Genomic DNA, 16,501 nt, shown 5'->3' on the forward strand with positions numbered 1-16,501 from the left:
TGCATTGTGATATTTCAAGCTGTAAGGGCTTATAGAACATCATCATAATGCTTTATGAGTGCAGTCATAATTATGTTTAAGTAGACTTATGTTGATAATTATGAGGCTTTATGAATACTTGAATACTATGAATAACCCTTTATGCATGTTTTTACAATGCTTTATGGCAGTGATTCTTAAACTTGGGGTCGCGACCCCAAATGGGGTCGCCAAAAACTTCCGTGGGGTGGCCAATTATTTTCTGTATTCAGTCTGAAATTATTATTATGCCAGGTGAAACAAAGTATAATATTGTAATATTGGGGGGGGGGGGGGGGGGTCTGCCTTTTTCTTATTTACACGCAGTTAAGAGAAGAGAGAGAAATGTTTTCGTCTTTCATCAAGATCTGGTTCAGCCTATGGGCTACTGGTCCGCTGAAAACAATGTAACTATCTGCTCCCTCTACGCAAACTCAACTTGTTCCTGCTATTTTAAGTAAAACAAAATAAAAGACATAGGTAGCATACTAGCCAAAATGGACAGATGGCTGCTTAAAAAATCGAACAAAAGCTCGGAAGTGGCATCTACCAGTGTGTCTACTCTTCCACGATCCTCAGATGGGACAAGTCTACAGGCCGGTGAGAATAAAAACGAACAAACGAGGCGTCGGCTTTATCAGGAAGAATTTCTGAAATATGGATTCACTTGCCAAGTTAAAGATAACCTCGACCACCCACAATGTGTGATTTGCGGCGATGTTCTGGCGAATGAGAGCTTAAAACCTGTCAAAATGAAACAACATTTCATAATACAGATATCGGCTCAGCACCGTGGAGGAAAATCTCCGTGTCGCCGTGCTATGTTCACGGAAGCAGGCCCACCCTTCCCATTGAAATTGTTAAAGATAGTAAACCAGGAAAGGGAAATAAAAAAATACCGTTATTGTTATCGCCATAAATATAATTAAAGCGAAGGTTCGGAGTAATTTCACCCTAGTGTCCTTTGCACCATGACCCCGAGCCAAACACCCTCCCAGAACCTTTTTTCCCTTGGTCGAACCCTGGTCGAGTAGCGCTGTCAGAAACTAATGACGTTCTGCAGTCGTGATGGAACCAACTTTTATCTCGTAAATTACCCCACTAATAATGCCCTGAATGGTACGAAACTTCTGCTGTAGTACAAGTATGACCTTTAGTCCAATAACGAGTCATTAGAAAGTTTGTAAGTGCACCAGGAGTTTATTTAAAAAAGACTTGCCTGATTATCTGCTACTATACCGCTGCGTCGACGTTTCTTCCGTGATTTGGGAAAAGCCCGTAAAAGTCCTTGCAGGAAGCGATTACATCAACGTTTTTTGGTATATCCAGTTTTTAATATTTTTTTTCCGTGTTTACAACTTAGTGTTAACTAATAATTGTTGCAAACTGGACTACGACCAAAATATTAGTGCATTCCTGGATCTACATCCTTATGCATGCTTCCTGCCAGAGCAGCTTTTAAACCTTTTTAAGTAAAGGTTTCACAACAGCGGTTTTAAAAGCAGTTGGAAATATACCTGTTTCTAATGAGGTATTTATTACCTTGAGAATAAAGGGAGCTAAGCTATCATATACATTATCATATAGCCTAACATTGACTAGCTGACAAGCAAAGGGAGCTTGTCACTAGCTTCCAGTGGCTTAAATGCCAGAGAATGCATTAAATAACAACCAGTTATCTATCTGACTTTACATCCTGAAGTTTACTTGTAACATAGGCTAATAGGAAAAGGTAGAGGTGACTTGCAACTTCGTGTCTGAAGTAACCTAATAGTGTCAACGGTGTGCCTTGTTGAGAAATCGGTCTATATCCATTTTAAAAATCCATTCATTATCCAAACTCATTTACATGACATGCAGTGTGACTAATCTTTGATGCTTCCTGCTAACACTGCTGCAAGACGATTGGTCACTGACACCATAATGTAGTGCAATATGGATAAACTGTGCTGCGCAGGCCAGGTTCAACAATATGAAACACAATATGAAACTATAGACAATTGTAAAACGACATAACCTTAATTTAGAATCGTTTTATGAACGGTATGCTATTTAAAGGTCGATAAATATCAGGAGGTGTGTTAAACCTCCACAACATTCCTGACTAGGGGTGTTATTCTAGTTTTTAGTGTTCAGAATATGAGCTCTGCAATGTAGGCTATGTTTCCGTTTATTTGCAGTACCATGTTCCTTACACAACATGACCCAGTGCCTTTGTAGTATGCATGCAAGTCTATCTAGCACAGCTAATATTAATATCAGTGTCACCTAACAAAGCTAGATATGACTTTTTATACATGTGTTTCCATGTCATACTGGAATTATTTTTGGAATCTGATCCTCGAATGGTAAACTTCCTGAAGGTACTGTCTGTATAAATCGTCTTGTAAATAAACTACCAGTGCTTTTTCAAAGTTCTCAATGTCTCGTTTTAAATGTCAGGGCCCTCAGAAGTCTACCAATGAAGTGTGGAGCTACTTTGAGCCTCGTAAATGGTGATTTATTTGCATGGCTAGCCCGATGCCCGAGGCACCCCCATTGAAAACCTGTTGGTAGCATCGGCTAACTAGCGCCAGATTTCGGAGTGCAGGGGACAAGCCGAGATGAGCTATGAGACAAAAGTTCACACTCTGTATCATGTTTCAACACATTTTAAGTCAATATCACACCAAACTTCTCCTTTAAGGCCCAGACACACTGCGCCTATTTCAGCTGTCGGGTGTCGTCAGTTGTATCATTGGCGCCGATTACATATTGTGATACTCCGGACAGTTTATCACACAGGAGGTAAACTTCCCGAACTTTACTGTCAACAAGTATAACAGAAACGAGTTGCTGTTTTGACCACAGCTCACGCTCAACAGGGCTGTTGGTGTCCGAACAAATGGGTATGAAAACAGCCTCAAATGTCTTTTATGTTGACGTAATAGGACCAGGCACGAGCTCAGGCTGAACTACTCAGGAGACAGGAGGAGCTGGAAAGAAAGGCTGCAGAGTTGGATCGCCGGGAGAGAGAGATGCAGTCTCTTAGTGCCTCAGGAGGTGAGCTCATGATTCCAAGCACCTACACACATTGACCATACATAATATTTTTACTGACTAAATTGCAAGTAAAGGTGAGCTTAACCCTTTGTATACACTCCATTCTAATTTCTGTACTTCAGTACCGATGACATTTAGTCTAATAACTCCACCATGCCCCAACCGATTTTTTGTAGTCCTGTCAGTTAAACGTGTTATTAACGGCGTTAATGCAAACCTATTTTAATGACGTCTATTTTTTATCATGAGATTAATGTTCTTTTTGGCCTAGCAAACTTTGTCGTTTTTTTTCACATGCTGTTGCAACAACTAGTAACGTTAGAAAATCTACAACACCACACCGGATCTAGCTAAACCGGAAACAAAACAATAGGTACACACTTGTTTGGGCTTGCGAGCTGGCCAAAGAGTAGTAGGCATTAGTCACGTGCAGCCAAAGATTTTTTATTTTACACCGTCACTTGTAATGTTTTCAACAATCCTCTTTGGTTGCTACTATTTTGGCCCTTTGATGCACCGTTTCTTGTCCTCAAACTGCCAGACACTTCCTAGCAAAGATTCTAAGAACTTTGCTTCCTAGTAGGGTTCTGCCTAGTCCTCCTCCTGTAGTCATGGAGATAATGAACACCAACGCAGTTCTGAACTCCCGGTCGGCTGAGTTAAAGCGCTGTGGACACCGATGTCGACATGAGTGCGGTGCACTCTGCTTTCGACATTCAATTACATTAGATTCCATTCACACTTTGCTGCTGTGTAAATCACAATTAAGTTCTGTTTGGTCGGCGTCGCTCCATAAAATCCATTGTTCATCCAGTGTTTGCCAGTTAAAAACTTCAGCACTGATGTGTGTGGCAAGTGGCAGTGCACTCATGTCGGCGCCGGTGTCTGCTTAGTCAACATGGAATTAAAATATCACCAAAGCACTTCAAGTTTAAGCTTTAATCTAGCCTACAAGCTGCTGTTTACACTCACACTGTTACATGTGAACTGAACAGGGAAATATGGACTAGGCTATTTCTATTTGTTATGCACTTCATTGAAATGTGCTCTAGGCCTAGGCTACATTTTGCACACTTGTGCATTTTTCTCAATATGAAAAGTAAAGCTATGTATTTTCTGTTTGTTATGCTCTTTATAATGTTGTGTGCATGCAGTGCACTTCTGCTGTAGCATTTATTTCAGTTTATAGCAGCTATATTTCTGAAGAATACATTGTGATTTGATGTCAGATTACTTTGTTAATTAATTAATTTCTACTTTTTATCATAGTATGCTATTAATAAGTTCATCCGTGTTGAAGTAGCGTGAATATTAGGCCTACCGGAGGCTATATTTGAGCAATGTTTCTTTTGTGCAAAGAACGCTCTGTCTTTCATAACGCTGTCATGCCTCCGCGTGAAGTGAAAAATCGATTTCTGAGCAATCGATGTCAACCAATTCAGCACCTTCAGGGTGGACAGTGCCTTGTACGTTGGACATATGGAGCTTTTTCTAAGAAGACTCTTAAGGGACAGTTCGGGAACCAAGACTATAAAGGTAAACAAGTTTGGTCAGGTTTACCTTTGGAGTCTCGCTAAGAGTGAATGTTCAGGAAACCGGCCCCTGGTCTATAGCGAGATGTAAGCAGCAACTTCTGTGCAGAATAATTATCCTTAGGATTTTTATTCAGTCATTCGAACATTACTGGGCTATAGCCTAGCTCATCCTGAGCATCAACAGTTTCTTCATAGCCACAGTAACGTTAGGCTACTCACCATCAGGAACCCTGAATCTGCTGATATTCCAAACACAGGCAGGCAAAACCTTTCCCCAGTCTCTTGCTTTCTGGATCCTGAAATATGTATCCAGGACCCCCTGTCCATGTGTGTGTAACGGAGGAGAACTGAGCTAGCGTGCTAGTTGCCCGTCTAAATCCTCACACCCCTAACCTTAAGAACGCTTCTACCCGCTGAGTTGGGAGCCTGGGCTTTTAGCTCAGTGGTTAGAGCGTTCGACTCCCATGCCGGTGTGTGTCGAGGTGGCGGGTTCGAGGGCCATGAGCGGCGGACGAATTACAACCTCTGTTACATGTGGCGCAAAGCTATGGTGCTCTACATAGGCCCCTACTGCCTTTTCCTCAGCCGATTTCGTGAGAGGATTGAAACCACCAGTCCGCCCCAGCTCGAGCCGGCCCAGGTTCTTACTATACTAACTGACAGGCTGCAAGCCTCCTGTTCCTCAATCATCCTCAACTGTTCAGCGTCACAAAGCTTCGGATTCACACACCAGATCTTCGGAATCCCCATTTGCCATATTGGTTTCAAAATTACCATCCGCCATCGTTGTTACTTATCAGCTTTCTCCGCAGAGCAAGAGCCTGTTAGCATAGCTTAAAAAAAGATGGCGGTTATATCTTTTGGGGGCAGCTGTGGCCCACTGGTTAGCGCTTCGGACTTGTAACCGGAGGGTTGCCGGTTCGAACCCCGACCAGTAGGCACAGCTAAAGTGCCCTTGAGCAAGGCACTGCTCCCCAAGCGCCGCTGTTGTTGCAGGCAGCTCACTACGCCGGGATTAGTGTGTGCTTAACCTCACTGTGTGTTCACTGTGTGCTGAGTGTGTTTCACTAATTCACGGATTGTTCCAGCAGAGTCTTAAAAAGTCTAAAAAAGTCTAAAATTCGGAACTTTAAATTTAACCCTTTAGGCGCCAGAGGTTTTTTTTCGAAACGTTCGATTTTGACATCTTCATTTCAAAAGGCTATATTTTAAAAGTGATCAGAGATAGAGACTTTCTATAAATTAGAGAAATATTAAGGATGACCCAAAGTTTATGTAGAGATTAAATGTTTATATCTAATTTGCATATTATGACGTCATATGGTGGCGGCCATCTTGGATTATAGAATTTTCATGAAAAGTTGCATGTTTGAATGATAAAATGCACAACCCCCCCCCCCCCCCCAAATGTCCCTCACCTTCTGTATGCTATATTGGACAATACTGAATGTTCAGGTAAATAGTAAGTAGTAAACAAACTGTGTAAATCATTACTAATAAATGGCAGAAACAAACCAAATGCATGTAGCGGTAGGCTGGCCTTTTGCTGTAGAGATTTTCAATTTTCTACATACAGTAGGCACTCTGATTCCATGTATGGGGCACATATATATTATTCAGATGACACACAAACACAAGTAGACAAGACCTGTTTAGTTCAAAAGCTCACTTGCCACGGCAAGGCACAGATCAGGAGTGAGATGACGAGACAAGACGAGACAATATTAGTTTTTTTTTTGTTGTTGTTGTTTTTGTTGATGTTTTTTTGTTTGTTTTTCTTAGCTGACAAAGACACACACATCACAAGGACATGAACACACAAAAAAAAGAGAACACATAGGCCTAGTGTATGTCCTAAATGGTCAGGGAAATAGGTAGCAAATCAACAGTGTAAATCATTACTAATAAATGGCTGACAATTTTTTTTTATGTAGCAGGCCTTTTGCTGTAGAGATAATGACTCCCTATCCCTATCCATACAGGGCCGGCATTCTCATCATCTTGTGATAGACTATGCATAGCTTAATGGCTCCCCTGCCCCGTGTAACCACCTCCTGCGAGCAGCATGGCCATATCTGCCTCCCATGCGCGCCGAGTGGAGAGAATTTGCGCAGCTCGGACTAGGCCTACTGTCATTCTCATTGCGACTCCCCACACTGCCTCTACGTTCCCCCCCTAACTGTCCTATGAGCACTTCGACCTCGTCTAACATACCCAGTGGCATTAGACAAAGGCTCCACCACGTTACTGTCGCCGCGATTGCGGAGAGGCACACGGTCAGAAGACAGAAGCTAGCGCTACATGGACATTACCTCCAGCCTCGTTTGCCACACCACTAACACCCTGCTGACTTCCCGATGAACACTCCGACCCCGTGAAACATTATTCCCACCACTGACATTGGGCAACCGATTCAATGTTTGTGCTTGGTGTAAGCTAAACTCTCACTTTGTCCAGCTGCATCATTGCAAGGCAGGGACGCATCTGAAGCCTCACTAAACGAATCACCGTCATTTTCTGAAGGCAGATATTCCCCTTCAGAATCAGGGTCCGCGAATAGAAGACCCAACACTTCATTTCAGGTAAACGTTTTTGATGCCATTAGACGATAATCTAGTGCAAATACTCGCTGACGTTGACAATATCGCTCTGATAAACTAGCTCACACGCACACTAGCTCCGGTATTGCACGCACTGATTCACTGCAGCTGTAGCGCGAAAGTTTTGTTTTAAAGCATGTCTTTTTTTCGACTCGGGGATGACGTATGACATGTCTGCCATCTAGTGGAGTGGAGGTCGAACGAAATATGACACCCTATTTGACTAAATCGGCCGTTTTATTCAGTACCGCATCTTGTCGACTAAAGTCGACTGGCGCCTAGAGGGTTAAGGCCTTAAACGGCCAGATTTTCATCCAAGGTCGGGTCTAAAAAAGGTTTTACCATTGTTCATTTCCAAGAACGTCGGGCGCAGAAAGTTATTGCAAAGTAGCAAAAAAGTATCTAGTCATAGCCTACAAAGCGGAGCTATAGAGTCTTTGCTAACCAGAAGAACGCTGCCCTCAAAACGTTGGTTCGGTGTGTAGTTCTACGCGGTGGTAAAACTACAAATCCCTTGATAAATGCAATACCTGCCCGCGAAATACGTTTGCGTCTCCTCCGAGTTTGTTAAACTTTACGGCTACGTGTGGAAAATTGGAAAGTGTACATTCAACATGGCTAGATCACAGCGATTTCCGATTTTGGTTACAAGCGATAGCCAGCTCCAGGTACGAGGCTCACTGCAAACTTTGCAAAAAAAATAAAAAATTCAATTAGGGACGACTTCCTCCTCAATGCCTGGTCCCTCCGGTCTCCAGCGCAATATCATCGCACATCTGTCGAACGACTTAGGCCTACTACACACGGTGACTAAACACCACTCTTTTAATAGCAATAGTGAGATAGCGATCTCTTTTAAGTGATGTTTCCTGATTCGGTAATCACGAAGACGTCTTTCTCTGTTTTGTAATGTAAATAAATATGAGATTAAATCTATTGTATTTGATTTTTTTTTAGCATATTTTCATTTTGGGCCTATGATTTGGGGCATTTGGCACGTGACAAGGATGTTTTTCCTTGAGCATAGGCTACTACAAGTAAGCAATGTCAAAATAAATTGGTTTGTAGACGTTGTTGGGTGTGGAAGGGTTTATCAGTAAATTAAATTAATGCTTTTTCAATGACTGAATTCATTGAAATAAAATTATTTTTTCAGAATTTGTTTGATTTGAATATTTCTTTGGTAATCTTTATGGTCTTAAAAGGTCTTAAATTTGACTTACTGAAACCTGCAAGAACCCTGGATAAATGCAGAGACCAAATTTCCCTCACGGGATCAAAAGAATATACTTATACTTATATACTTATACTTATACTTACTTTTATTTTCTGCAAGTGAAGTCCCACCCACTGATCTGTAATAGGTATGTAGTGTGAGTGGGTCCCACCCCCTGGAAAAATGAGGAAAGAGTGATAGTAGTCTCACCCCCTCTACGAAGATATGGGACTTCCTGTTGCCAATTACAATGCGAAATTACAATTTTTACAACATTGGCAACAGGAACTGCAACACCGAAATCCGTATTTCTCCCGTCTCAGGGGAAAATGAGAGAATGATACACAAACATTAAAAAATATGACTGGGTTTCTAACAATACAAAGCTTAATGTTAATGGGTGAAATGTCGCTTTAAGAATCGTTGTTACTATTGTTGTAGTTCTCAGCATCAGTGGGAGTAATACTAATAAATACATATACATTAGTCAACATTAGTTTGTCTTCCCATCCCACACCAGGAAGGAAAAACAACTGGCCGCCCCTCCCTGAGAAGTTTCCAGTGGGTCCCTGCTTCTATCATGATATTTCTGTGGACATTCCTGTGGAGTTCCAGAAGACTGTCAAGATCATGTACTACTTATGGATGTGTGAGTCTTGAGTCAATCAGAAAAGCAAAATAAACAGCATGAACATCATACATAAGTACATAATAAGTAGCTACATCACATTCTACATGCATATTACAGTGCATGCAAAGTAATGCATGGTAGGGCTGCATGATACTTGATAAAATGATCATCACAATTTTCTTACTTAGAGTTGAGATCACAAATCTCTCACAATTTTATTTTAGAGATTTAAGATTGTGAAATTCTGAACCAATATTGATGTGTGATGTTTTACAATTTGGCCAATAACTGATTCCTGTATTTTCTCTGTGTTTGTTTACTTAGTTGTTGTTAATTATACCATAAGTGGCAGGGGGAAAAAATGCTCTTTACAAAAAGTACTCATAACACTCTGAATGTGTTGGTCCGCACATAATAACATTTAGCTAGGGCAGAACTGGTATTAGTCACTGCCATGTAAATATAATATTTGCTTATAGGCCTTACCAGTCAACAAGGCCGATATTAGATTAGATTCAACTTTATTGTCCAAGTTGTCCGAGTACAAGTACAGAGACAACGAAATGCAGTTTGTGTCTAACCAGAAGTGCAAAAAAGCAGAAAAGTGCAATGTGATAAAAGTTAGTGGTGCATAGACAGGACAAAAGATATAAGGGGTGACAGCCGCGACAGCTGAGAGACCTGGGGTGAGAACAGTCTTTGATGATGCTGCGCGCTTTACACAAGCATCGCTTGCCCTGGATGGCCTCGATGGAGGGAAGTGAGGAACCGGTGATGTGTTGGGCAGTTTTCACCACCCTCTGCAGTGCTTTCCGGTCATGGGCAGAGCAGTTGCCATACCAAACTGTGACACAGTTGGTGAGGATGCTCTCGATGGTGCAGCGGTAGAAGTTCACCAGGATCTGAGGAGACAGATGGACCTTCTTTAGTCTTTGGTGGTGAGCCTTTTTGATTTTTTTGGCCTTGATGCCTTGCCACATGCGTCGGGGGTCAGAGTTGTTCTTGAAATGATCCTCAATCTTTAGCTTGTGGTTGTGCTTTTTGATGCCCCTTTTCAGATTAGCCCTGGATGAGCTACAGGCTTGAGCATCACCAGATCTAAATGCGAGGTCTCGTGCCTTCAGCAGGAGTCTGAACTCATCCATGGCTTCTGATTAGGGAAAGTCGTAATCCGTTTGAGGGTGGTGACACTGTTGATGTTGGAGTTGATACAGTCCAAAACGGAGGAGGCATATGAATCAATGTCTGTGTGGAGGTCATGGGTGGCCTGAGTTGTGAACACTCTCCAGTCAGTGTTTTCAAAACACTGCTGAAGTGCAGAGATATTGGTCAATACCTGTGTTTGGGTGAATCCCTAATATATGACATTTATTTTACCTAATAGCCTACCGAAGGAAATGCAAGATGATGCCATATACATTAGCACATACACTTTGAAGAAAAGAAAGAAAATGCTTGTACAACAGGTTTATGAATCTGACAATTAACATAACAAAAATGATGTGCATTTTCTGTGCAAGATTATGTTCAAAATGGCAAAGCTTTTGCACACCTCGTTTTGGGGATAGGTGCGTCGGAGATGACCATAGGTCGTAGATCAGTGGTTTAGAAGAGATCCCACACTGTCCATTCCATGTGCAAATATTTATTAGAATAAAGAACACAATGTTTCAGTCTCAGACCTTCATCAGGTATCTGCGTTCGCCCGCAATCACCCCCAGTGGAATTTTAATGGAACTGCCACCAAGTTCGATATAATGGGGCTTAACAGGAAGTGCCAAGGCTCTCCATAGACAGGCTCTGGTGAGACCTCAGCACAGACAGACGCCTGCAATCCAAAGGAAGGTAGCTTACCCACTCTCCATACAGGGATATTGACTGAGCGATATACTTGAACTGATTAGCGCAAATGAAAGCTAAAAAGAAATAGCCCTCGGCGGCTGCCCAAAGCCTAGGCTAGCCTACTGCCCGTAAGAAAAAACACCCCTAATTTAGGATGTTGTAAAATAACAAAGTTGTTGGAGGTTTACATAGGTTACTATGCATGTTTAGCTTTATTTTAGGTACCTGATGAAGGTCTGAGACTGAAATGTTGTGTTCTAATAAATATCTAATAAATATTTGCATGCCGAATCAGTGTTGGGATCTTTTCTAAACCACAGACTTCCTCCCTGCAACACGACTGCATGCAAGTTATGAAGGTGGTATCTTAGCGATCTCGTAGAGCTGTTGAACTTAAACGTAGTACCGCAGAGTTTACATTGGGTGTCTTTGTCATCATTAATTCATTTGAAATGCTCCACACTCCACTCCATTTTGACCGCCTCATGTTTGGTTCCTTTTTTGGCGCCTTAAGTTTGTGGCGGGTCTCTCGCATCCTGTGTCAATCTCGTGTCACGTTCAAGTACGTCCTGTGGAAAAAATTAATTTAATCGAGTAAATTCTTATCGACTAACCGTTTACATCCATAGTCGGTACAAAAAATAATCGGTTCTACCTAGATCGAGTTGCTGCACCCAAACAGCTACAGTGCTACACTTTGGGGCCATGACCATGAAAATTTTTTCATGCCAACAGTACTGAGCTCGAGAAACAGAGACCTATGTGAAAAATCGCTGGAATTCTCCTTTCAGCAAAATCTGACATTTTAATTGATGGCATGATGGTTGACTAGTGCTATATTGCTAATGTGACCAAAGCGGTAAGCTTTAAGCATCCGGCTGCAACAACACGCTCAGAAATTGGGCAGATTGGAGCATCTGCTTTTCTGTAACAATGCAGTTTGTTGACCACTCTTTGCCTTGCTAGCTCGTTAGTTTGCCAGCAAAGGTAAACAAATATGGACTTACCCGCAGTCAATTAAAGGAAAAGGTAGGATTTGAATGAACTAGGCAGTGTTGCCAACTATTTCAAATGGAAAGTAACTAAAGCCAGCTCCAAAAGTCGCTAAATGTTGCTAGATGACGTCACACACTAATTTGCATATCAATTACCTCACCAGGTCGTGACCCCCCCAAAAAAAAAAAAAAACCGGTGATGGCCCTTTAATTCCCCTTTACACCTGTTTGCTTTTCTCCTAGGCCTACTCAAATAGGCAACTTTATGAGTCTAATTTAAATATATTTAATTTAACTCATTGAATGCCAAGCTGTTTTCGGAAGCTTTGTCCTAGAGTGCCAGCAATCTAGACCATTGTTGATGATTTTTGTACAGCCACAGCATATTCTGTGTTATAGCTATGTTATAGCTTTGCACAGCTTGAAGTCTGATTATAACTTCACCATAGGCTACACACAATTTAACCTGCTAAATGGCTATATTTTGGATTTATTTAGTTAATGTCACTCGGACAGATCGACAGAATTTTTTCCCCCTCAGCTGACAGTCTGTCCTGCATTGACAACATTGAGGCTACATAGCCTAAACAAATGCTTTAGGTTTTCCTAACTTGTATGCTCGATTTTGAACTATCTGCTTTGTGAATGAAGTTGTAGCCTACTTTCCTTTGTTGAACGGTGCTGGAAAGCGTGACCCTGTTTCCCTGTCATCATGTCATTGCTCTTGTCTCGTTGACTCTGGTTGTGGCCTAATCTCACCCGAAGTTGCTGTACCTTCCAAAAACGTTGTCTGAGCTGTTAGATCTATAGAACATCTACTTCCGTGGATAACATGGGCTGATACATAGGCCAGTCATTACTTTTATAAACATGGGGCAGCGCTTTGGGTGAACTCGATGTAGGCTAATTCACAAACGAAACAGGCATGAGACTTACACAGCACAGTCGAACTCACTGCTCACTCAGAAGAGTAAAAAGGGACGTTACATGCCATCACATCAGAGTCTCAAAAAATCTCTAAGAACGCCAGGAAAAGTAGCTAGATTTGTCGCTAGTCGCTTTTTACAAAAAAAGTCGCTTGGGGGGTCTGAAATCTCGCTAAATATGGCGACAAAGTCGCTAAGTTGGCAACACTGGAACTAGGGCTGTAATGATATGCCTATCGAAACCGAAATCATGACACTCATGTCCACGAACCTGTGTGGCGTGTGAGAAGGCAGAATCGCGACACACTCCTTCCAGTGTTTCCCGCAGCTCTTTGCAGCATGGGCTTAAGCAACACACGTCTCCCGCCTTAACTACCGGTACATTGTCCAAAGATAAATAAATAATAAGTGGCCTGTACACAGAGGGAAGGGGCCTGTCAAGTGCAGGGCTTAAAGAAGCAGCGTAAATCAGTCCGCTGCAAGAGTAGAAATTGTATCTATTTCCGAAACACTATTTCTAAACGGAATATGGCAAAATAATCTTTTTTTCTCGATCCTACTGTTTTTGTGATCTATTGGAGTCGAAATCAAGATCAAAATTTGATTAATTGTACAGCCCTAGCCTATTCCACTGTCTACTCCCATTGGTGAGCCGCACCTGAGCAAGCAGACTTGTGCAGTTCCTCAAAAAAGTTAAAAGCTAAAACCCTTTACCCCCATAGACTTTCAATGGAGCAATCACGCTTCCTTGTAATTACTGTTCATGTGAATATTGCCTTTCTCCATACACGTCACATGCATTTTTGAGGACATGCACTGGTGTTGGGTGGAGAAGCAATTGCAGTTATAAACGTCAAATCCACTGATGCTTAAAGGAGAATTCCGGTGTGATATTGACCTAAAGTGTGTTGAAACATGATGCCGAGTGTGAACGTATGTCTCATAGCTAGGGTTGGGTATCGTTTGGATTTTATCCGATACCGCTAAATCGATACTTTTAAAGCGGTGCCGGTGCCGAAACGGTGCCTGAACCGGTACTTTGTTTTTACAATTAAATGGTCTAAAACATGAATAGCTTTTTTTTATTGATTGACAAATTTGAACATAAAATTTAACTGTTATATTCAATTTACTATCAATATCTCATTGCTCCTACGCATAATACATTTAAATGTTAAAACAGCTTGCCATGTAAGTAAGTAAGCTCTGCTTTCAAGTTTACCCAGTGTAGGCGGTTTGCCATAAGGTATGTTAAAACCGCTTGCCATACAACTGCCAGTCTTGGACAACAGCATTTGCAAGCAAGCTATTCTAACAGGGACTCTACTTTCCAGTTAATTCAGTGTGTTCCCAAATGCTTCAAGGAATTTCATGTCTTCCCCCATAACACGCAATAGTTTTGAACATGTTAGGCTACATGTCGGTGTTGAAGTGTTTAGATTCCCAGCGCTAGTAGGCATTTTAGCAGCAACTATGGCTATGCGCTAACACCAGTCAGCTGAGTTTAATTAGCGATAACGTACAGAGATGGTTCCGTAGCCTCTTTGACAGCTCAGTGACATCAGGTATGTAACCTACATATTTATGTTTTTGCCAGCTAACTTTTAACATGATCTTCATATTCATTGTGATGCTATATGGGCCTCATGCACATGAAGGATTAATATCATGCCATTATGTTGTTTAGAACACACCGTGAAATAAAGTTTTCATCTTACAACTTGCTGATAACATTTCAAATAAATGCCAGTTAGCGCATTAGCGAGGATATTGTGTAACGTATACTGTTGATGTTGTTTCATAGCCTTTTGCTTGTATGTAAGGCCCACTGCTAGATTTTGACAGGAGCTCGTGATATAAGCTACATGAGCTCACGCAAGCTGTCAAACACTGTCCACTCGCCTATGTATTGCACCCCTCTGGTTTATACATCCAGTGTTTATGTTAGCTAACTGTATCTGGATGTGCTGCTATCAGAGAAAGATGTTAGAGATGGCGCATGACATGCAGTGATGCCTCGTATAAAAATAAAAAAAAACGAGATTTAAGCACCGAAATGAGGCACCGAAATCCACATTATTATTCGATGCTGTTACTACCGTTTGCGTCGGCACCGGTGCCATATTAGAACTGTGTTTCGGTGCCCAACCCTACTCATAGCTCATCTCGTCTTGTCCCCTGCACTCAGAAATCTGGCGCTAGTTAGCCGATGCTACCAACAGTTTTTCGATGGGGTGCCTCGGGCATCGGCCTAGCCATGCAAATAAATCACTGTTTTACACCATTTACGAGGCTCAAAGTAGCTCCATACTTCATTGGCAGACTTCCGAGGGCCTTGACATTTAAAACGAGACATTGAGAACTTTGCATCATGGACCAACAAACTGTCGCTGTTAAAAGTCCACCGAGTTGAAGATCGCCCACAACTTCGGACTGTTGCTTCCAGTGCAAAAATAATTAAGTGGAAATGCATGGATTCTAGTTGCCGCTACTGGAAGCAACTGGAATCCATGCATTTCCATAGAAATATTTTTGGAATCTGATCCCTTATCATACCTGTTCATTTGTACTCGTCGCTCGATTTATCGTGACTGAATTCAAGATGGCGGCGAATGGTAAACTTCGTGAAGGTGTTGTCTGTATAAATCGATTGTATAAATCGAACTTGGAAAAAGCACTGGTAGTTTATTTACAAGACGATTTATACAGACAATACCTTCACGAAGTACACATGAGGTAGATGAGCAGAACAGTGTTGATTGACTTCAGTGTTTCCCATACATTGACTTATTTGTGGCGGCCCACCACAATATCAACATTGACCACCACACAATGATTTTCCAGGTTGTACTAAATTGTGCTTAAATCTGGTTAGCATCATAACCACGCTGTGCTAATTTGTTTAACCCATTCGCTCTGGATGCTGCATGACGCAACATTGACCCTCCCGCTGGATGCTGCGTAGCGCAACATTGACCCTCCCGCTGGATGCTGCGTAACGCAGCATGCTTTTTATTTCATGTTTCTAGGTGCTACAGAGGCTTAGATATTACATTTTGGTAGACGTTGACAATTTTTAGTATGTTTTCAGATAACCCTCAGGAAATAAGGTTATTTAGTCTAGAATGCCATAGGATTCTATAGGTGTTTTTAGCAGCCATTTTAGGAGTAAATGTGTTAAAGCTGTTGCATTCAAGTTAATTCTGCAAACCAAACACCACAAATGGAATTCAATTCTCTGGGAAACACTGGACTTTGTTCAGTGCTAGAGTGGGGGCTGAGTGTTCAACAGAGTGACTGCTTGGGGGAAAAGCTGTCTTTGTGTCGGCTGGTTTTGGCAAATAGTGCCCTATCGTGTCGTATAAAAGAGGTAAGGAGCTTGAACAGTTTGTTACAACAATGCGAATCATCCTTGATTATTCATCATCAGGTCCCTTGCCACAGGTGTGTAAAATCAAGCACCCAGTTTATGAATGCAGACTGCATGGTGCTTGAATAATACACGTGGCAAGGGACCTCATAGATACATTGACTGTCCACATGAATCACAAAGATTGAACAAGACAACTACCACCCACCCCCCAGCCATTTCAGATGGTATATGAATAATAGATCTCTTCAGATGCCTATCAGTCATTGCATGCTGTTCATATTCTATGTAAGAACAATGTGTAGCAAACACATCATCATGGAATG

The 16,501-nt window shown here is 41.8% G+C and overlaps 1 protein-coding gene across 2 annotated transcripts in view; it reads left to right on the forward strand.

The window, feature by feature from the left end:
• The window catches only part of scamp1 (secretory carrier membrane protein 1), a 74,309-nt gene that overhangs the window by 24,502 nt on the left and 33,306 nt on the right, over positions 1-16,501 (forward strand). For both annotated transcript variants that reach the window (XM_076284915.1, XM_076284916.1), the window contains exons 4-5: positions 2,949-3,060; positions 8,932-9,060. In XM_076284915.1, coding sequence (XP_076141030.1) covers positions 2,949-3,060; positions 8,932-9,060 — 241 coding nt within the window. The remainder of the gene's footprint in view (positions 1-2,948; positions 3,061-8,931; positions 9,061-16,501) is intronic.

The sequence above is a fragment of the Alosa pseudoharengus genome, unplaced genomic scaffold (genome assembly GCF_046254945.1).
Source record: "Alosa pseudoharengus isolate Yale_2024_CS ecotype anadromous, Long Island Sound unplaced genomic scaffold, YU_APseudo_1.1 YU_APseudo_1.1_scf_14, whole genome shotgun sequence".
Taxonomy (NCBI): domain Eukaryota; kingdom Metazoa; phylum Chordata; class Actinopteri; order Clupeiformes; family Clupeidae; genus Alosa; species Alosa pseudoharengus.